Source organism: Gobio gobio (assembly GCF_949357685.1).
Source record: "Gobio gobio genome assembly, chromosome: 13".
Lineage (NCBI taxonomy): Eukaryota > Metazoa > Chordata > Actinopteri > Cypriniformes > Gobionidae > Gobio > Gobio gobio.
Window position 1 is genome coordinate 33,390,781 of NC_137106.1, and position 23,366 is coordinate 33,414,146.

Here is a 23,366-nt window from a genome sequence, read left to right on the forward strand (position 1 = left end):
TCACTTAAATCATTTCCTTGCAGGTTAAAACTCTCCAACGAGGAGATCAAGAGAGCCATACTGACCATGGATGAGCAGGAAGACCTACCTAAGGATATGTTGGAGCAGGTGAGATGCATCACCACATAGTCCATCAATTAGCTCACACTTGAACACATAAATCCAGATGGCTCATGTCCAAAACAAACCTGTTTTACTGCAATGGATTGACGTCAAACTGTCAGAACTGTGATTAGCAGATACAGCATCTGCACGGGCGGCGAGTTTAATTACATAAGCCCGGCAGTCCAAGCCAGCATGTAATTATTGTTTTGCAGAAACTTTTTTGGCGAGATACCACATCGGCCTTGCATTTTTGTCATTCTGAATGATGGTGAAATTTGTTGTAGTTGTTGAAAATATAAACCATACTGAAGCCTTTCCACATGCCTGAATTAAATCTGTTGTGTATATCCTGCTAGGGGAGACTGAAATCAAACGCATTTATAGTTTAATTAAAACCTGTTCAAGCCATGTAGTCATTTTGGTAATAAAATGCAGCTTTGTGTACCTCACCCTGTTTAACCTTTAAAGCAAATCACCAAATAAGAGCAGCAAGTAAATGGTTGTAACATTTTCCAAATGGACTTCAGACAATCAGGTTTTAGAAGTCCTCTGATTGCTGTTGTTTTAATCTGAACAGTAATCAAACAGTTATTGTAGTGTGACGGGAATGCATGTTCACTTAATGGATATGTGTTTGATTGCACCACATTGCATTAATTCACTTAAAAGGGCTATAATATACTAAAGTGTAACTTTTTAATGCTTTATCTTTTCATTTTATTTAGTGAATAAACAGGCTTTTTTGCTACCGTATCTTTAAAGGGTTAGCTCGCCCAAAAATGAAAATTAGCCCATGATTTACTCACCCTCAAGTCATCCTAGGTGTATATGACTTTCTTCTTTCAGACGAACACAATCAGAGATATATTAAATAATGTCCTGGCGCTTCCAAGCTTTATAATGGCAGTGAATAGAGGATTTCATTTTGAAGCCCAAAAAAGTGCATCCATCCATCATAAAAGTTATCCAATGCGTTTGTGTGAGAAAAATATCCATATTTAAAACTTTATAAACTAAAATAACTAGCTTCCAACAGATGGCCGTGTGCATCTTTCTACAGCAAAAGAGTAATCTTGATCTGACGCATGACATATTGATGAATGCGGAAGCGCAGAGGGTAGAGCAAAACAAAACAGTGGTCACGAATTAGAAGTCTGAAATGAGAATTTTTAAAGAGAAATGTCGGCGATTTTCTATATAAGAGAAGAGGACCTTGAGTTTGTTGCCCAGCCCTTTTTGTTTGAACAGCGAGAGGTGTCAAAACTTACCTACTACTACTACATCGCAAACCCATCGATGCACTTAAGAAGGCCTTTATTAACCCCCATGTGGATCTCTTTTATGATGGATGGATGCACTTTTTTGGGCTTCAAGATCTAATCCTCTATTCACTGCCATTATGAAGCTTTGGAAGAGCCAGGACATTATCTATATCTATCTATCTCAGATTACATTCGTCTGAAAGAAGAAAGTCATATACACCTAGGATGGCTTGAGGGTGAGTGTTTCATTTTTGGGTGAACTATCCCTTTAAGACTTCCTTTCAAAACGAACTCTGATTGGTTGGCCCAATTTAGTCATTATAATGCTTTCTCTCCTTCCCTGCAGCTGTTGAAGTTTGTGCCAGAAAAAAGTGACGTGGACCTTCTGGAGGAACACAAACATGAGTTGGAGCGGATGGCGAAGGCAGACCGCTTCCTCTATGAGATGAGCAGGTAACGGTCAATTTAGGTCACTTAGTTTGGGATATAATAAATAATGTTCATCAGACTGGACAGAGCTGTCAAAACACAATATCTCCTAAATGGTGCTGCCGCACAACAGTTACAGGTGATGTGGAGGTCAGTATGTGGAAAATAAACTCTTTTACTGGATGACGTTCTTATCTTGGTCTGTCTAGTCTCTTGCTATAATAATCTTTGACTTTAGTTACCAAATGCAGTTTCCCTCACTTTGGCAGCCTGAAATGGTCTGAAACATGCCTGGAAATGTCGTCATTTTTTCTGACCTCTTCTTTGTTCGGCTCTTAATGTCATTAATCTCTGTGCATTGTCAGCCAACAAAGACATAAATATAAAAGCTATGACGAATGGGCGGCTCCATCAATTAAGAAAAAATAAACAAGTTGCAGGTGTTATTGGACTATTTTTTTATTATTATTTTAATATGGGAAACAGGGTCTCATGAACATGCATGCTTCGACAGAACAATGAAAAACCACAGAAGAATATTTGGCTTTTAATGTTACAGACGTTTTGTAGCAATGCCTTATGGGTACACCCCTTGTAAATAAATGTTTTTTTACAGTCGTTTTTTTAGGATCTATTATTCTATTCTAGTATGCATAAATTTGTATAATTTTCCATATACAGCTCTGGAAAAAATTGAGACCACTTAACATTGAGAAATCAATGTTTTTTCCAGAGCTGTACATTATCAGTCAAAAGTTTGAACACATTTATTCTTTATTTTGACTATTTTCCACATTTAGATTAAAAGTCATCAAAACGTTTAAACAAATGCTACACACAAATGTTAAAAAATCAAAACTTATTCAAGACTAATTTCGACACAAGACACAACTTAAGTAGACACAACTTATAATTGTCACCAAAATTAATTTCAAGCATTTAAAGGCTCAAAATGTAAGATTTTTAGATTAAAATATCCAAAAACCATTAGAACAGTTGCCTTTTGCACTTACATTATCCCAAATGCTTCCAACTATGTTTAAATCCAGAGAAATCAGCTATTTAAAACAGGTCACGGACCATGTCATTGCATCGCCTGTCAATGACGTCATATCCGCGCTACCCTCGACTTCGTAGAAACCATGGCATCACCAAAGACACTTTAATATACAGTATTATGTGTTTTATTTCACAGGTGAGTAACTGTTTGGATACTTTACAATTTATTTTTGAATTAAAACTAACTGCGTCACCCAGTTTTTATTAATATGATGTTCTAATATCGATCTAGATTACTGCAAAGTGCAACAAGTGTATCGTACCAGCCACAGAGCGAACACACAGAGTAACGTTATAACATAACTTTCAACACACTCAAATGTATTAAAATGATTGTTTTTTAATCATGTAATACATTTGCACGTGTGCATAACCCACGTACGCAACAAAAGGAGTGAAAGCGGCCATAATAAGCGGCATATTAAAAGCTCTGCAGTTTCCGATCATTAGCTCATCCTTGAACAAGATTTCTGCCCGAGTCTGTCAGATTCCTTTACATCAGCGGAGGTGAAGACGACAACTCCCATGATTCCATGCTCATTCACGTTGTCATCAAGCTATGCCTTTGTTATGAATAAGCAGCCTGTAGCGGAGAAAATTACATATTGTGCCTTTAAGCCTGAAACTTAAGCCTAACATAAAAAACTGGTAGTGTAAATGAGATGCTGTCAAATATATATGGTGTTTCATTTCAATTCTCCTTTTAAACCACAGAATCAACCACTACCAGCAAAGAATTCAGTCGCTTTACTTCAAAAAGAAGTTTGCAGAAAGAATAGCAGAAATTAAGCCGAAAGTGGAAGGTAAATCCCTCTATAAATCTTGTGTGATCTACAGTTATGTTCTCTACTAGACACCTTGTAGGTTATGTAAGGTGTAATATTAAAAATGCTATTTTTCCTCCCACAGCTCTCAATAAAGCATCTAAGGAGGTTCTTCAGAGCAGGAATCTTAAACAGCTTCTGGAGGTGGTGTTGGCCTTCGGGAACTACATGAACAAAGGCCAGAGGGGCAATGCCTATGGCTTCAAAGTGTCCTCTCTCAACAAGATCGCTGACACCAAGTCCAGCATCGACAAGTAAGACAGGGCTTCGGTTTGTGCAAGTACTGTATATTAAACTCCAACCAGCCATGCAGTTACACAAGCTGTGTGTGTTTCTTAATAGGAACGTCACTCTTCTGCACTACCTGATTACCATTCTTGAGCAGAAGTACCCTAAAGTCAGCCTGATTCATGAGGATCTGCACGCCGTTACAGAAGCTGCCAAAGTCCAGTAAGCACTAAAACTATCAAGCCTCACTATTGCACCCACTTAAGTCTTTGAAAGAGTTTCTGTCCTTAAAGGAGTGTATGTTATGAAGTGGGAATGTAGGAAGATGCTTAGGATTTGGCTAAGTTGGATCAATGTCATTGTTGGTCCAGGAACAACATTTTAAAAGGAGTATTCTGGGTTTATTACAAGTTAACCCTCTCGAGTCGGCCGTTGCGCCGGCGTGATTGGCTTGCTTTTTTTCTTATCAGTGCCAAAGAGACTCAAATAACTTTTCGTTTTTTATCATTCAGGCAAGTGTTATACATCATTATAATCTGTTAAGTTTCTATTTTTTTGTGTACAGTCACAATAAAAACAAATAGTTGTGCTTTTTGCAAAATAAGGGAAACAAACATGATTCGCGATCTTCAGCCTCTCTCTCAATGATGTCTAATCTGATTCTCTTCAGAAAATGACCACTAACTTAGTGAGAACTTGACACACAAACATGAGACAAATGTCTAAAGAAACGTGTAAATGTCAGGTTTTAAATCATGTAAATCAAAACGAAAACAAATATTCTGTGTTCATGTAATCTGTGTGAAAAGTGGGAGATATCAGTCAACTCATTACTGCCTCATTACCCGCTAATGCGGCCACGCCCACCGAACGCGCGCTCTTTCAGATTCAAATACAGGCAATCCATGCGTCGACGCTAGGGATCGACCAATATGGATTTTTTTAGTGCCGATACCGATTTTTTTTTCATCAGCCTTAGCCGATGACCGATACGGGCTGCCGATTTTCTTGAGCCGATATTTGGAGCCGATACTGCTTTTGCTCCCTCAATTTACATCATAAAAATGACACAATGATCATGATGATAACAATTTAAAATTTACAATTTAAAAAAGGAACATTTATTGAACAAAAAAAACAACAATATTTAACAAATAGTAAAAACAGGTGAGGTAGAACAAGGAAAAAAAAGAGTTCAGTGGTGAAAATAAATTCTGAAAATAAATATTTAAGCATAAATAAAATAATTACACTATTGCACACAGTATCAACAAGCAAGCAGCATAATAAAGTGTACGCTGACTGTACTGTACTTAATTTTAAAACTATTTACAACCTAGTCATTTAATGGTTACACTCTAAATGTATATGAATATGGACTAACCCAGCAATTGGGTTGTTTTGAACCAGCGGTTGGGTTAAATGTTTGCTTAAAACAACCCAATTGCTGGGTTAAAACAACCCAATTGATGGGTTAGTCCATTTTCAACCCAACTTGGGTTATTTTTAACACAGCATTTTTTAGAGTGTAGGTGCACTTAACTTAATCTCTTGTAGAGCAACACCAGCGGTGATTCAGGAAAAAATCTCCCAATGCTCCACGTGAAACTTCAGTCTTTCGACCTTTTACCATCGTGTCAATTCTCAATTGATTTTGATTAATATGCGCGAGGGAGGGAGAGCAAGACAGTTTGAAGACGGTGAGAGCTGCCCTGTGGACGCCTGTCTGTAAATAATGCAGGGGAAAAAAATATCGGCGAACGCAGCAGCCTTGTATCGGCCGATGCTGATACACGTAAAAATCGCAAATATCGGCCCGATATATCGGCCGGCCAATATATTGGTCTAAGACTAGACGACGCCCACACACACCTCAACTCGTGCAAAATACTAGTGAAGCTATGGGTCAGATACATCGCTTTGAGTAATAATCCTGGAATAATTCTCCTCATGGAAAGCTGATTGAGTTCATTGTAAGGTAGGCTAAAAGGCTCCGTTAGCATCTGTGAATATTAAACGTAAAACGACTGTTTAAATATAAATCCTGATGCAACATGACGCAAGATGTTTTAGACAAGATTTATATGGCCTGTTATCGTTTTGTATAAATTGTCTCTTAATATTAATCAATGTTTTTAATAAAGTTGCTTCTTATTTTATAAGAAGTCAATATAACAGACAATAGCCTTAGCGTGGCATTGCACGCGTCTCATAAATGACCTTAAAATGGAAATGATATTTGAGTATTAATTGCCTTTTTTACAGTGAATTTCATTTTGTATAAATTGTATCTTAATTTTAATCAATGTTTTTAAAACAAATTTTGCTTCATATTGATGTTTAAATATTATACCCTATGTTGTTGTTTTTTTGTTTGTTTTTTAAAAAGTTAATTGCTTTCTTTAAACTGAATTTCGTTTTGTATAAATTGTATCTTAATTTTAATCAATGTTTTTAATATATTTGATATAATATAACAGACTGGTATAATACATTTATTAGTATATTTGATACCAATCTAGCAGACAATAGCCTTAGCGCTGGCTCATGCATTTCACGTGTTTCTGACTGAAGCTCGAAAGGGTATTTGACTATTTTGTGTATTTGATCGTTTACAAATGATTCAGAAAGTATTTGTTATTGAAATGACTGGGAAAAAGTGTCCCAATCAACCTAAAGTCACCAGATACTATTTGAAATCATAATTGCATTGCATAATCCCAAATATTTTACTTATAACATTCATCATTAGCAATTGTCACAATACTACTGTTTTTTTAGCTCTTCTTTCAAAAATATTTCTGATTGAAATATTGTTTCTTTTTTGGCAGATAATTCTAGTAAACCTAAAATCTAGTAGGCCTACCTAAAGCTCATTCATTATGCAGCTCATTATAATGCAGGTCTTTGTTTCTCAGAAGTGATCACATTATTATTTATTATTCATGGCACGTTCACACCTACTCACATAAGGCCTGAGTAAAGAAAAAGTGTTTTACAAAATGTAAATTGTTTTATGTGAATGAGTAGGCTCAATAATTCTCACATCAGTGTAAAGCAAAAACTCTAAACAAAAACACCCAATAATCAAAGGGCTTGTGAACACATATCTATTGTGTGTTTTGAAGCCTTAATTATTTATTTTTAATTTTTTTTCAAAAATTATGCATAAACATTATTCTCTCAAAAATAAAAACATGTACATACATGTTGCTCACATATTATGGTAGCCCAGTTTGTGCTGAATACAGTGTAATTACACTTTTGCCATTAATATGTTTATAAGCAACTGAAAAATGCACAAATGTCAGGGCATGTCAAAACTTCTAAAGGGCCCCAAAACAGCTCAGACTCATAGGGGTTAAGCTTAATCGACAGCAATTTGTGGCATAATGATTTTCTTAATTTTTTATTAAACAAAGCAAAATTCTTGCTTTCAGTGAGACACTTAAAATGGAAGTGAATGGAGTCCAATCTGTAAATGTTAAAATACTCGATGCCTCAATGGTAATGTCATAATCAATATCCATAATTTAATGGTTTTAAAGTGAAACATTTAATTACTGGCCTTGTAAAGTTATATCAAATGTATTGCTGACAATGCAATGCCATAAAACCTAAAATGTAAAAATTATGATTTAAGCTGCTTCAAAGCTCAAATAATACAATTTTTTTAACAGAAGAATTCATGTAAGTGCTTTTAAATCCTCTAAAAATAATTTCCTCTCCTTTACATTGATTTTATTTATTTATTTTAAAGAAAATGAGGAATTGCTTGAAATATTTTTTTTTGGTCTTTACATTTCTTCTGCCAGGATGGATTTAATTGATCAAAAGTGACAGTTAAGATGTTTATAATGTTACAAAAGATTTCTATTTTAAAGAAATTCTGTTCTTTTGAACTTTCTATTCAAACTCATTCTTTCAACATTGATAATAAGAAATGTTTCTTGAGCAGCAAATCAGCATATTAGAATGATTTCTGAGGGATCACGTGACACTGAAGACTGGAGTAATAATGAAAATTTCCGCTTTGCCATCACGGAATAAATTACATTTTAAAATGTTATCATTTTTAGAGGTAGTCTAAATTACAAAGTTAAAAGAGGTAGTCTAAAAAACTAGTTTATTACAAAATGATTCTGAATCAAATCATAACACTCAAAACTGTAACGGGTCTAAATTTATTTAAATAAATGTATGTACACTTACAATAACAAACCATTTTTGTCAAATGTGACCTGTGCTGGCAAAAGGAGTCGGAATGCGCACAGGATAATTTAAGCTACGGGCAAAACAAGTGAAAAATGTTGATTTTGAGGTAAAAAATTAGTCCATTAAGCCCTCGTCTAGTGATCCCAATGTTCCAAATAGCAATTAAACATCTAAAAGTATCTTTATTTGTACGTTTTCAGAGAGGAGTACCTTTCATTTGTCCATGAAAACGATATTACTGAATGCACTGAAGCATGCGCACAAAGATATACACACATACAAAGAATTACAGCACCTCAAAATATCCGTCTTGGCGAGTATTCACGCAAACATCATCTGTTATGTCTTATATGAATGTTTGGTTAACTGTTGTGGAAAGACATCTGATGTGTAGCTGTGTAATTATAAAACATCTGTGTGGTAGGGTAGGTCTTAATAAATAGACTGTCTGTTTCAGTAATGTTAATCAAACATTTGTGGTATTATGGGGGAAAAAAAGTTGAATATATATATATATATATATATATATATATATATATATATATATATATATTTCCTATAGATATTTGGTGTTGACTTGGTGAATGTCAAATTTGGTGTTATTAAGAGGGATTTTAAGGTATGGCTAGGTGATTTTGTTTTGGAACTTTCGGAAAGCTTTAACTCGATTTTTCTTAAAATTAAATTAGCTGACTCTATCGACTTATAACAAGTGTAGCTCAGTCATTTTTTTCGTCTGATTCAAACAAGTCATACACCATTTTGAAGGTTTTTTAATAGAGAATGTGAAAATAATTTGCTCATTGCGACTCATCCAGCACGGGTCGCAAATAAAGAAAACAAACAGGATGCGCTTTCTCCCGTCTCGGTCTCCGTGAACTGGAGCGTCACAAAAATAAACATAGCGTACGCTTGCCTCACATACATGGGAAATATAACTTTTAAACAAAACAATTCAAATCTAAAACAAACATTCTCTGATTATGTAATCCGTCTGATGCATATAGGCGCGTCCACTTCTGCAGAGATGCAATTTAGCTGGCTAACAAATGAATAAACGTCTTAAAATAGACTAACAATAATGTAAACATTTGTTTCTGATGTGCATGTATTTTTGTCATATTGTTCTTATCGCTTGAGATTACTAATGTTAATGTCCTTTCAGCCTTTTCGACAAACATACTGCTGTTCTCTACTAATGCAGCATCTAGTCAACAAACTGATTATTTTAAAATATGACGTGTTCTGTATTGTACATACGTTTTCCTTGTCGAAGTGTCACATCAGCATCTGTTTCCGCTCCATGCAGATTGTAGCATCTCAAGCCAAAACAAGCACAAAGAGCCCTATTTTATTGATCTAAGCATATGGTCTAAAGCACATGGCGCAGGTGCACTTAGGGCGTGTCCGAATCCACTTTCGCTATTTTAACGGCGGGAAAAATGGTCAGTGCACCCGGCGCATGGTCTAAAAGGGTTGTCTCTATTCCCTTAATGAGTAATGGGTGTGTTTTAGGCGTAACGTGCAATAAACCAATCAGAGTCTCACCTCCCATTCCTTTTAAAAGCCAGTTGCGCTTGCACCATGGCGGATTCGCTATTTTCCTGGCGGAATTTGCAAGCGGAAAGATTGAACACTTCTCAGAGAGGAATACTTTTATGTTTAATATTTAAAAATTTTTGTGAGCTGCCGTGCGTCCCTGTATGTGTAATACCGCCTATAGACGCATATTACTAACGTGCCCTTTAAATAACAAAAAATACTGCGAAATTTTTTTCTATTGACTTTAAGCCAGGTTTTTGTTGGTCAATGGCACAGTCGTTTTCAGTTTCCTCAAAATAGCAACGCGCCAACAATGCATCTGAACACACCTCGTTTTCAGAAAAGCACGCCCATGGACGCACAAATGGGCGCAAATGCATTTGCTATTTAAACAACGTGGCACTGGATGTGAAAATGATAACTGCGTCGGGCTGAAACTAACAAAAAACACTTGCGCCGCGCCTTGTGTAAGATAGGGCCCTAAAACCTTGTTTATACTCGATGCGTCCGCACAAGGGTGCGCGCTGCAAAAATGACGTCATCGCGGAGTGGGCGGCAGTGGGCGTTGAGTGCGCAAGCCCCTATATCGCGTGGCGGTGTGCAGCACATTTTTTGTAACTTTTTGTGCGGCTCCGCATCCGAAGATCCGAACATGACGTCTCATCACACCGGCACCCAGTTTGCACATACAAATTAGTTGCTTTATATTTACAAAGTGAGCCTACAAAAGCATAAATAAGCCCTTTTATTGAAGATAAAGATCTATGTTTAATAAAAAAGTTCACGAAACTAAATATTATAAGAAATATTTAAGAGATTGTTAATTTAGTTGTATACATGTATAGCCTACATGTGTACATACATTTTGTCCTCATGTCACAAGTAATAATGTCAAAATAATATCATTTTTATTTCGCGTCTAGAGGCCACTCTTATACTACGTAGTGACAGCAGAGCCTTTTCAGCCGCTCCCGCAATGGACGCAACCGGGAGAAACTATCGTTGTGGATTATTGCCGATAACCGATATTTCCAGAAATTAGCTATTGGTGCAGATGAGTCCGCAAAACCTAGTTATCTATTAGTTGTTTTTAATAATAATAGTATTTTACAATATTACTGTTTTTATTTTATTGTTGCTCAAATAAATGTCTTTGATGAACATAAAAGACTAAAAAAAGTTTTAACAAAATTCAAAACAACCCCAGATTTTTGAAGTGTTCTTCTGTACAATACTCTATGACAAACCAGGAGCTTGCTAGTTCCAAATAGTAGTGTGTATTGAACCCCAAATATTATTTTAACAACCATTCAGATGTTAGGCTGATTTGGAGACTTGAACAGCATCAGCCTATGATTTCACTCTCTTTTTAGGGTAGTTTATAGTTCGGGATCGGGATCTTTGTTAGACCGGAATGTTGTTCCAGGACCAACAAAAGTTGTTGATCCAGGAACATGTCCTATTTGGCAAAACCATAGTCACTGTGTTGAAGATACTGTTTGATGTGATTCATTCCTCAGCCATTCGAAATGAGATTAAAGGGTCTGCAAATTGTCCAGTGAAACGTTATCTCTCATTATCTCCCTCTCCAACTTATTTTTCTTCCTTTTTTCCCAGCATGACTGAACTGGAGAAAGACATTAACAATATGCGCGCTGGCTTAAAAAGCGTGGAGACGGTGAGCGACATTCTCTCATTTTGTCTACAATTACTACAAGCTCTAGAGCTTATGAGGTCATCCAGGGTAGCAAATGCATTTATACAACAGCCTTGCAATATAATTGGCTAAAACATTATTTATGGTTACAATACTTGAAACGAAAAAATTGCTAGATTGCTAAGGTGTTTTGAGTGATTATAGGGTATTTAGGATGAATTGGCATTTTTCTACTATTTAAGTCATGTCCTCACTTGTGTCCATCCCTCCTTCTTGATAGCAGCCTGTCTCTCTTTCTCAACAGGAGCTGGAGTACCAGAGGGGTCAGCCTCAGACCCACGGCGACAAGTTTGTGTCTGTTGTGAGTCAGTTCATCACTGTTGCTGGTTTCAGTTTCTCTGAAGTGGAAGACTCTCTTCAGGATGCCAAGGAATTGGTAAGCTCGAAAGCATCAACAGTACACCGAACCTAAGGAGATAATAGATGTTAAAGGTTTATGAGTGGTTTGAACATAGCGAGGCCTGTCACTCTATCTGGCCACGTAAATGTGAAAGCTCACATAAAGTTACTCCGCTGCACCTTTGAAGTCACTGTTAAACGTCTGAAATGACTGATTTTTTCCCCCTGCTCCATGCTAACACACATAACTCAGACTTGTAGAAGTTAAATCACTGTTTTCGTTGGAGTTTATTGGGCTTCTGACCGTCTGTGTGGACATTGGAACCGCTGGAAACATGGACCTTAATCTTTAACTGCAATGGGCTGAAGATCAGTTTCAAAGGCAGGTTCTTCCAGTCTGATCCTACTCATGAAGCTGCACATGGATTTGATACTGCAGCTGTCGAGTTTTCTAGCTGGTTTTCTAAAGGGTTGGCATGGGGACACATGAAGGTTTGATCTTAGTGAGAAGTTTGAGATCTACTCATTATGTCTGCCATATCTGTATCTGGTCTCACATTTCATTACATTCATACACTAGTCACGATATCAGATTTTTCACACCACGGTTATCGTGGCCAAAAGAATTCACGGAAACGATATATATCACGATATCTATAGAAACCTTGGGGGAAAAACTTTGTTTATTATTATTTTTTGCTTTCTTTTTTAGCCAATGAATCACATTGCATATAACATTTGAGACTCTGGCTTTCTCTGGCTTCTTTGACTGCCTAAGAAATAACCAGGAGAGAAAAATTACTGTCAAGTTCAACAGTATTATAAATAAACTTTAACAACACTAATACCTTAGCCTGTTAACTTGCATCCCCATTTGGAACCCAAAACCAAGAAATGGCATCCCCTAATTAAAAATAAAAATTTCTTATCACAGAATGAGGCAGAAATTCTATTCTTTTTTAGCTATACATTGATAAATGCTTTGTTGATTTAGCATTGCATTATAAATTTACATTATCCTTTATGAAAATAACCTAGATGGCAGATTAAGAACAGATAAACCATATACTGTCACGATGGTGTGTTAATTCTCTTCAAGTTTAATCAGTCAAAAAGTCTCTATCTGCGTTTTATTTTGCTGCAGCTGTCCATATTAGGGATTTCCTAAAGTTGAATACTTCTATGGGTCTCACTTGTGGACTTTCTGCATGAGGGCGCCCTCCGGTGTCGAGTATGAATTAACTGAATTACATGTGAGAGTTTAGCGCATCATAATGCTCACATCACCCTATTTTGGATAAAAATACAACAAAAATATCCTCTCTAAATATGTTTGAAGTAAACATCCATAAGTTTTTATCCGAATGAGCACACTTTTTGACTAAAAGCTTTAAGGGATGTAAATATAACAAAACAGAAAGGCGTCAGAAGTTGACAGGTTAATATAACATTTCCTGTTTCAGGACTAGCAAAATAATTGCAACTTACATTCTGTATAGTGGCAAAATCCACAGGATGATGGACGTGGAGGCGGGTGAACTGGTGGTTTTACCCCCTTTTGCGACAAGTCATTTTCAATAAATCTAAAAAAGCAGCTGCGGCTGCATCTTCTTCTTTATGAAGGCAGCGTTAAGGTGAAATACCACCACCTATTGTACTTTGGGACGTCAACCAGGTGCTGCCACTGGGTTATTTACGGGGTCATATTATTATATGCGTACTACTAATTTAAAATATTACGATTATCGCGATATATTGTCACACCCTTAATCAACACGATATTGATATTTCATGTTTTCAATATTACGGTTATTGTCAATAGCGGTTTATCGCGACACCCCTATACATTATCAAAAGTTCAAAAGTTTGGGGTTAGTACACTTTTGTTTTTAGAAGAAAATGTATACTTTTATTCCACAAGGAATGCGTTAAAGGTTAAATTTAGCGGCATCTAGCTCACCCCTCCCTTTCGAAGCATGAAGAGAAGCTACAGTGGCCGACACAGAACAAAGATATCGTCTGAGACAGCAGAGTGTAGCTAGCGCTCTGTCGCTCTGTAGAGCAGTTTGTCTGTTTAGGGCTACTGTAGAAACATGGTGGCGCAAAATGGTGGCTTCACTGTAAAGTGTCCTGCGGTGCATGTAGATAGAAATGGCTCATTCAATGGTAATAAAAACATAACGCTACATTATATACGGTCTTTATACACCACTTAAAACATAGTTATGTATATTATGTAGCATTTCTGCCAATAGATCCTCATAAATATTACACACTGCACCTTTAAACTAATCAAAAATGACAGTAAATACATTTATAATGATTTTTATTTCAAATAATCGGTTCTTTTTAACTTACTTTTCATCAAAGAAAAAAAAACCTTTCCCACAAAAATATAAAGCAACATTGATTATAATATGAAATGTTTCTTTAGCAGAAAATCAGCATATTAAAATGATTTCTGAAGGATTATGTGACTCTGAAGACTGGAGTAATACTAAACAGTAGCGTATATGGGAAGCAAGGAGATTCATAGCCTAGCAGCCTGGACCCGATCGTTTTATTACGTCAGTTTTTGTATTACTCGCCAAGTTCAAGTGCCAAAGTATTCCTCATAAAATAATGATTATAGTATGACATCAAGAATCACCCTCCTAAATGTCCTTGTCTTTCATTTTACACAGTTTGAGAAGGCCGTGAAGCACTTCGGGGAGGACGCCACACGCATGCAGCCCGATGAGTTCTTTGGCATCTTCGATCAATTTCTACAGGCCTTCAGTGAAGCTAAACAGGACAATGAGAACATGCAACGACGCAAGGAGGAAGAGGAGCGCAGAGCCCGTATGGAGGCGCAGGTAATGAGTCCATCTCAAACACATGAACACACATCCCCTTTGCAAGCCCCTCACAAAAGTGTTGTAGTTAACATTTGTCATTTTATATACAAATAAAAAAAAAAACTGTTTCCCCATTCTATGTAAAAGCAATTATGGGTATGTTCAGAATGCCATACTACCATTACCAGACATACTAGGAATGTTGTATGCAGTATTTCAATTAATATACACACGTTTGTTCAAAAAGTTTTTTTAATGTTTACAATTGAAGTATCCTATCAACCCTCTACAATGCGAGAAAATCTTCACTCTGGGCAACTAAACAATATATGTCATTAGCCATTGGCTAATAAATGCTTAGATTTTACTCGCCAGTGTATGTCTAAGAGGCTAAGTATAAGTTTAACATAGATATATTTTCACTCGATGGACACTCAGAGAAACAGTTTCGCTCTCCGTCAAACGATCTGTCTATTTCAGTTCAGCTCAACGGATGCGCAGCATCCCTGTATTTGACGTACTGTAAACTGTAGTGTGAAGGCGCACAACTCGCCATCGCTTTGAGACAGCGCTGTTTCTCACACACACACACACACACACACACGCAAAGAGAGTCTTGCATGTAAACCATATTCTTTGTTGTATTTTTCTGTCAAAACAACGGAGTTCATTTGCAATTATTCAGCTTTTAAAAAGAAGCCGAAAATATGCGGTAGTGGGCGGTACTAATGCACAAACGGCAATCTCATTGGCTGGCACTGATCTAATACCTTCACTGTTTTGATTTCAGCAAATCAGTTTGAGCAACGCTGACAACATGATTAATATTCATGAGCCCAGCAGCTCATCAGTCTTTAGTGCATTGTATATTGTTATTATATAGTAGAATTAGTAGTAGTAGTATTATCTTATTAATAATTAATATGATCTATTACTATTATATTTTTTTTACAGAAACACTGAATGACCAACAATATCTTAAGAACCACATGTTCAGTTAAAATATCAAACATGCATTCATACATGCGTGCATATATATATATAGTAGGGCTGTATGTGTGTGTACTGTCACTGTGTATAATTATGTATAAATACACACATTAATGTATACATTTAAGAAATATTTGCATGTATATACTGTATATATATTTATATAATTTATATTATAAATAAATATTTGAAAAAAATCTTAAATATTTAAATATATACATGTGTGTGTATTTATGTACACATAATAATTATACACAGTACATACACATATATTATGTAAACACAAACTTTTGCTTGATAGAAATGGATACATTTTTTCAGGATTTTCTGATGAATAGAAACTTCAAAAGAACAGAATTTATTAGAAATAGAAATCTTTTGTAACATTATAAATGTCTTTTACTGTCACTTCAGTGCAAAAAGTATTCAGGTCATTGCACACTGAGTTAAAAAATAAATACGACCTCACGTTGTGTCAATCGCATTTACACACTGCCTCCAAAACTTTCGTCCATCATAAAAAAAGTTCGGATCACGTTCGATTTTCTGCGTTTTTGCATCCGTAGCAAGCATTTTGAGAGGGATTTGGACAATTCAGAGCCACCTGATGACGAATTAGAAAAATCGCATACAAATATTTCGGACACAGTGTTCAGACACAATTCTGAGGAAAAAAAAGTCTGAATTGTGAGATGTCGGAGGGGGGTTATGAAGAACATGTCCCTCTAATTGACAAAAAAATAGTATGCTGTATCCTATAGTAAACTCTGTGTAGTATGCAGTTGGTAGTACTGTACTATTCCATTTAGCAAACGAAATGCCTACACAATTCCAGACATTAATGGAAATATTTCTCTGAACAGCTCAAGGAACAGCGTGAGAAGGAAAGAAAAGCCCGGAAGGCCAAACAGAACTGCGAAGAGGATGGAGAATTCGACGACCTGGTGTCTGCACTCCGATCCGGGGAGGTGTTCGACAAAGATCTATCGAAGATGAAGCACAACCGCAAACGTCCCGTCAAACAGAGCGCAGAGAGTAGCAGAGAGAGGCCCATCACCAAGCTGAACTTCTGAGGAAGCTGCGCACGCGAGCGCTGCCTCCTGGCGGTAGAGCTGAGACATTACACCCTGTGTGCGCAATGCTCGACCGCCGTGTAGAACTGGAGAGGATATCCAGGCCCCATTTGTGCTGACTGCCAAAATACTTCTGAAAGATTTATAAAGGCTTTTCTAAACATGTAAATCAGTTGACAGTGTTTGCGTTCAAGATGACAGGAGTTGTGCACCAAGGGAAACCGTGGTTGTCACGGAAAGAATGAACAGAAAGGGCTACATGGGGAAAAAATGTGCTGAAATGCACACCCGTTTTCTGAGTTTTGCTTCCCTGACAACTATAAACCCTGTTTATTCCTGTCAGCTCAGATACTGCGTATGTTTTTGTTCAATTTTTGGTAGTACACAACCTGGACTATCAAGAAACAGGCCTTGTTTTGCAATATGTGTTGTGGTAAACACTAAAAGTCAGTGTTTCAGAAGCAAAAGTGATATTTGCCAAATCGTGGGACTCGGATGACAAAACCAGTGATACTTGTATGATGTGATTTGGCCTGTTTGTAATAAGTATTTTCATTTTGTTACACTTGTAACTCAAGCACAAGTGATTGTTTGATAAAAAACTGTCCATTGCAGACCTGTTAAAGCACAATGCACAACTTTAGGGAGTTAAGTGTTTATTATAATCTACCGATGCCATGTATTAAATGTACTGATAGGAATTATAGTGGGAAAAAGTATGCTGAGGTCAAACTTTGATTTTGCAAATATATTGTAGAGAGACAAAACAACGCAATATCCTCTTTTTTTTTTTGCGGTTACCAAAAAGAACATTCATTTAAATGAGCTGAGGATGCAAAACCCGCATCTTAAGCTAAACCAAACTGTCCGCCGTGCATGTATATTCTTGTAATTTCTTGTGTTTGGGTCATTCCATTGGTGTATGACTGCTGATTTTTCATTCAAAATTAATTCTTGAACCTCAACAAGATTTAAGTGCTTCATAGCCGTAATTACCCAACATTACTCTAGTAAAAATAAATAGTGTCAAAGAGTGATGTATGAAGAGTAATCGAACATAAAGTCATACTTAAAAGAAGCAAAAACGGATAAAACAAATTCAAACTTTATTTCAGGCATACTGCTTTTTAAAGACAAATGGCAATGTTTAATAGCTAAAATGATCATTTGAGTATTTAAAAATAATGCATCTCTTCGCTGTTGTTTAAAAACAAGGTAAGCTTGTTTAAAAGGTAAAAATTGTACATTAATATGATCATTTTATATCCGCTAAACCATCTCAACAACAGACCCTGTGCTTTGTAAGATTGGATTATTAACACAACATACCGCTCTTGATCTCTACGACTGGTCTTACATTGACATAAATACTGTGTACATAATGAATGTTTGAGGAAAAAGTCAGACTTTCATAAAATATAAAAGCATTAGAAGCACTGATATGTAGAAACATGAATGCTGGTTAACTCCTCACATCAAACCAATGGCAGTTGATGCTACAGTCATACGCATTTATAACATTCATAATTTTATAAAGTCATGCTCCAAGGTGACAGACTGAAACAATAGAAATTGTTCCAAATATTTTAAAACGAATATTAATGCATTCTGTGTTCTGTAAACCATGCTACATCCAACAATTAAGGCAGGTTGTTGGTTATAAACAGGTTTTATGTTGATCTTCCAAAATGGCATACCTTAGAGATTTAATCTGGTTTCTATAAGAATTTCCATGGATTAATCGCTTTTTTTATTTGCCAATGTGTGAACAGCTTGTAAGTAACAAAAAAAGTAACGAAACTTAAAAACGAGACCTTCCCCGACTTCCTAGATTGTCTATGAAAGCCTAGACTGCTTTTTATGTGAAGGACTCGGGACGTTTTTGCCGGGAAAATCTAACGTGACACATGAAATGAACTTAAAACTACCAAGCATGTCAATAATAACAAGGGTTTCTGAATTCTACATATAGCCCCTTTAATAGTCCAGGTCAATATTAATACCTCAGTGCAGATGAAGATGTGGTTTTAGGCTATGTGAGAGATTTCTGAAGCCTAAATTCTTCGGTTCTTTCACAGTGTAAAGCATTTGCATTAGGCTCAATAGTGACTTTCATCTTGGCACTTCACACACACAAACACTTATCTTCTGATTCAATACACAAATTCAATTATCCTTAAAGAGTTTGAGAAAAAGTGTTAAACACAGCAACACTTTATGACTTGTAAGTAAATCATAAACAATATTAGAGTATATAATGCATAACAGATATTAAATTGATGTACACTGAAATAGTCATGAAACTACTTAGGCCTATTCATATTTAAAGCTGAAGCCTACACACTGATTCGACCAATGGCGTGAGTTGGGGGCGGGGTTTTCTGTTTCTTCGCTAAGCTCCACTTTTAAATGTCCACTAGGTGGCGCTAGTGAATTAGAAATAACACCATTTTCTCTTTTAAACATTATTTAGCCTAATGTAATAATGTTAGTTAATGTACATTCAAATAGTTGGAACTGCCATGAGTTTATTCATACAGCAGCATATACTTCCATTTGAATGATTTTCTGAAATATGAAGGGCTACTACATGTGGATCTCTCCTTGCAGCAAAATTAAATGTTGTTGTAATAAAATACATTAGAACACAGCATTTTGGCACTTTATCCCTAATTAAATAAATGTTATAAATAAAAAAATAAAATCTGCAAATTAAGCATTATCTTATTAAAAAGCCTATGTACAAATTTGCATAGCCAATCGCAAAATGTAGACCCAGAAAATATCACAAATTTAATTGTATTAACAACTTAATGGCTGGTGATTGTCAGCTCCTTTTGTCAAAATCTGAATTTTTTAACTAAATATTTAGTAATACACTTTTCATGTAATAAACATGTTTGTTTTTTAAAGTTCTAGATAGAATGGCCCATGGGAAAGAAAGACCCTGACTATTATCAGCATAAATATAATTTAAGAAGAAAATCTAGTTTTCTGTATGAGCAAACTATCAAGAAACTGCCACTGGAATCAATGCAAACAATGTGAATGTGATATAAAAATCATACAAAATAAATGTGCAAATAAGTTGGCCACGTTGCATGCTTTTTTGAGATTCAATATTTGAATCATTCCTAATTCAATTCGTACAGCTTAAAAATGTAATAATGTTATTGCATTATAGAAAAGAAAATCAAACCAAGTGGAATCCGACAACAAATGCTCCAAATAACTTCCAAATCCAAAATCAGAAAACATAAACTTCTCTTGGTTAAAATAAATTCCACCTGAGTTGATTTTGGTATACAATGCAATAAATATAGTTTTAGATTTTTTATTTTGACCCAAATACATTTTGGGGCCCACCTGTAGCACCTCCCGTCGTTTTCATTCAAGTCATCATAAAGTGTGACCGAATTACAAACTGGTGTCAGCAGTCTCAACTTTGGGCACCGCCGGTTCAGTGATAGTATCCGGATGCGCATCTCTGCAGAAGAACACAGCCGGGTTTTTACAGGCCCACATGGCCACATCTCCCCCATTGGCCGGGCTGGAGGAAGACAGACGGCTGTTTGCGCCGTGCCGGCTCACGTACCGGTCCCGAATCCGGTCGGCCCGAGTCCGTACCGCGTCCCTGCGCTGCGTCTGCGTGGACAGGTACGCGGCGATGTTTCTAGTCCTGTATCCCTCCTCTCTGCTCCGGCCTAACAGCATGGATATATTCGGGTTCCTTATGGCATAAATCAACGGGTTGATGGCACCGTTAGCCCACGCCATCCAGATGGCCACAGTATCCATAGCAGGGTTGAAGGAGTAGCTCCCGAGCGCGGTGATGATGCCCATCAGGCAGTAGGGCCCCCAGCAGAAGATGCTGAACACGATCATGATGAGCACGGTGGTGGCGGTGCGCATCTCGCTGTAGAAGCGCAACAGGTGCGCGTAAGTGGTCACCGGCCGCACCCTGATCTCCGACAGCCGGACGGTTTTGCAGATGTTATAGTGGCAGAAGCACATGAGGGCGAAGGGAAGCAGGTAACACACTACAATTAAAGCGATACTGTAGCCGGTGCCCATCCTGGAGGTGCCCGAGTGGAACACATACATGCAATGGTAAAAGCCCTGTTTGTGCACCACCAAGCGCCCGGAGGTCTCCATAAGCAGGTACCAGGGAAACGAGAAGACCACCGCGCAGAACCAAACGGCCACCAGGAGCTGGGTCGCTCTCCTTCGGCCGATTTTGGCTTGCGGCTGCCTGACGATAGCATAATACCGGTCGAATGAGATGAGAGTCATGGTCAAGGTGGAGATAATGCCGAAGCAGGTGTTAAAGAAGCCGTTGGCGATGCAGAAGGGCTCCCCAAACAACCACTTGCCATCCTTGCTGAAGAGCATTATGAAGGAGAAGGGTAAACAAAGAACGGCCGTGAGAAAATCAGAGAGGGAGAGGGACATGATGAAAGCGTTCGTGACCGTTCTCAACTGCCTGTGTTTGATTATAACCACCACGACCGCGGAATTACCCAGACTGGACAGCAAGAAGATAGCCAGGAGGAGCAGCGCCTGCGCGGCCACCGCGATGCCCTGGAGAACCGGGTTCCCCTCCGAACTCCACACTGGGGTGTCGCGGTTCATCTCGCCCCCGGCTGTGTAGTTGCTGGCCTGAGTGCTCAGGCTGTTTACAACTGGCTTGATGGTCACAAACGCTAAAATGAAGCCCGAACCTGACATGTTGTCCACGGTCGTGTTGCTGATGCCCGGGAGATCCATTGGACACGGTTAGGGCGCATCCACGGAGTGGAAGAGAATTCATCCCTTGTCAGTATCTCCCGTGTCCGTATCACAGTAAAATGAGTATGCGTTCCGATGTCACAGACGGTCCCAACGATGTCACAGACGGTCCCAACGATGTCACAGACGGTCCCAATGTAGTTCTTTGATGCCATACACTGAGTTTGGAGTAAATAATGCTCCCCGTCCCCTCCCCTGTTACGGATTGAGCTGACAATAATGCTCGCTTAAGCTACTGTTAATGCCAGACGAATCGTGCTCATTCCTCTAGGGGGCGCTTGGAGGCCCAGAAAGCCAATTCACCATTGAGACGCATTCAGATTTTAAGACTGTTTGTGTTGTACTGGAAACACTTTTGCACTAATCTTTTTTTAAATATTATAATTTAAGGGATTAATAAACATGGACATAGGCCATATCAATGTCAATAAAGTTAATTTAAAAATGCTTAATCGGATGTGCTCCAGCATCTGCGATTGGTCCATTCTGACAAGCGCTGATAAAAGTAACAGTCACAGCTGACAAAGCGTCGTTCAAATGCTCCATTATATCAAAAATACAAATTTTCGGATGAATTGTGAATAGTTTGCTAGCATACCAGTCTACGACTACTCATTATGCCTTATAAAACGATAAACATCAGCCTAAGTGAATTCGAGAAAACAACTGTGATTGGTCCATCCTGAACAATGCTGTGGAAACTAACAGGTGTCATGTGACACAGCTGTCTACTCGAGTAGCGACCTGGAAAATATTTTACACGTCAGTTGAAACAATTTGATTAACCAGTGAATTTAAAAAGGCGTTTAATCCGTTGTATCTGATCAACGCCAGCCCAACTGTAGACGCAGTTTCATTGTTTTCGCCGCTCTACATGCCTACTCTATTTCTATTATACAGATGCAGGCCCCTGGACCTCCCCGTGACGTTTGAAGCCGTTGTCATGACACCGGACCAGATTTTTTTCCAGCTGAATTACGCACTTTCTTATGAAGATTGGTTTCATTTGTTGTGCTTTGTGCGCACGCAGCCGCTGATGAAAACCTCCAGTCGTTGCCATTTTAACGCACAATGATTTAGTTTATGTAATTTGCTTATAGTTATAATCAATCAATCAGTCTGTCTGTCTGTCTGTCTGTCCTTTGCTTTTTGGGTGTTTATAAAAAGCCCTTGAAGGTTGGATCCTTTCGATATTACATTTTTATACGTAACACTTTACAATAAGGTTGTATTAGTTAACATTAGTTAACATGAACTAACCAAGAACAAACCATGAACAACACCTCAGCATTAGTTAATCTTTGTTAAAGTTAGTTAATAAAAATACAGTTGTTCATGTTAGTTCACAGTGCATTAACTAATGTTAACAAGATTTTAACAATGCATTAGTAAATGTTGAAATTTACATCAACAAAGATAAATACATGATTTATAAGTGCAGTTCATTATTAGTTCATGTTAACTATGTAGTTAACTAATGTTAACTAATGATTGTAAAGTATTACCATTACAGTTTTTTTATTCGCTCTGGTACTATTTTCACAAGTAAGGTGTACATTTTCAAAACTTTTAATACAAAAATCCAAACTGATCACACTTGTAACACAGCTATTCTTTCAAAACCTGATGTAACGCTTTCATACAGTTGGATATTTTCAGTCCACATAATCATTGTTTAAACACAATATTATTGTAATATTTAATGAGAACATTTGGTTTAACCACCGAAACACAACAGGCTATGATCTTCTTTCAGTTTAGTATTTTTAACAATAGGTTCATTCAACAGCAAACAATGCAAGATATGTTAAAAAAAATAAAAAAACATAGTTGCCACATTAGAAAATATTGCCTAACTGAATCCATAATATATTTTAAGTGTGTTATCAAACGTTGTGATGAATATGACAGCCATGAGGATTTGATCTGTCTCTCTTTGATGCATCTCTGATCCAGAG

General features: G+C 37.2%; 2 protein-coding genes across 5 annotated transcripts in view; one reads left to right on the plus strand and one right to left on the minus strand.

Annotated features, from left to right (window-relative positions):
- The window catches only part of daam1a (dishevelled associated activator of morphogenesis 1a), a 76,867-nt gene extending 57,156 nt beyond the window's left edge, over positions 1 to 19,711 (plus strand). For all 4 annotated transcript variants that reach the window (XM_079833296.1, XM_079833297.1, XM_079833295.1 and 1 more), the window contains 9 exons: positions 24 to 108; positions 1,714 to 1,820; positions 3,570 to 3,658; positions 3,765 to 3,933; positions 4,022 to 4,129; positions 11,282 to 11,342; positions 11,626 to 11,757; positions 14,405 to 14,575; positions 16,411 to 19,711. In XM_079833296.1, coding sequence (XP_079689422.1) covers positions 24 to 108; positions 1,714 to 1,820; positions 3,570 to 3,658; positions 3,765 to 3,933; positions 4,022 to 4,129; positions 11,282 to 11,342; positions 11,626 to 11,757; positions 14,405 to 14,575; positions 16,411 to 16,620 — 1,132 coding nt within the window. In that variant the 3' untranslated portion in view covers positions 16,621 to 19,711. The remainder of the gene's footprint in view (positions 1 to 23; positions 109 to 1,713; positions 1,821 to 3,569; positions 3,659 to 3,764; positions 3,934 to 4,021; positions 4,130 to 11,281; positions 11,343 to 11,625; positions 11,758 to 14,404; positions 14,576 to 16,410) is intronic.
- Positions 19,662 to 21,584, minus strand: gpr135 (G protein-coupled receptor 135). Its single transcript, XM_079833298.1, has one exon. It carries the CDS (start codon positions 21,385 to 21,387, stop codon positions 20,038 to 20,040), a length of 1,350 nt encoding a protein of 449 aa, XP_079689424.1. The 5' UTR covers positions 21,388 to 21,584; the 3' UTR covers positions 19,662 to 20,037.
- Between the last annotated feature and the right edge of the window lie 1,782 nt (positions 21,585 to 23,366).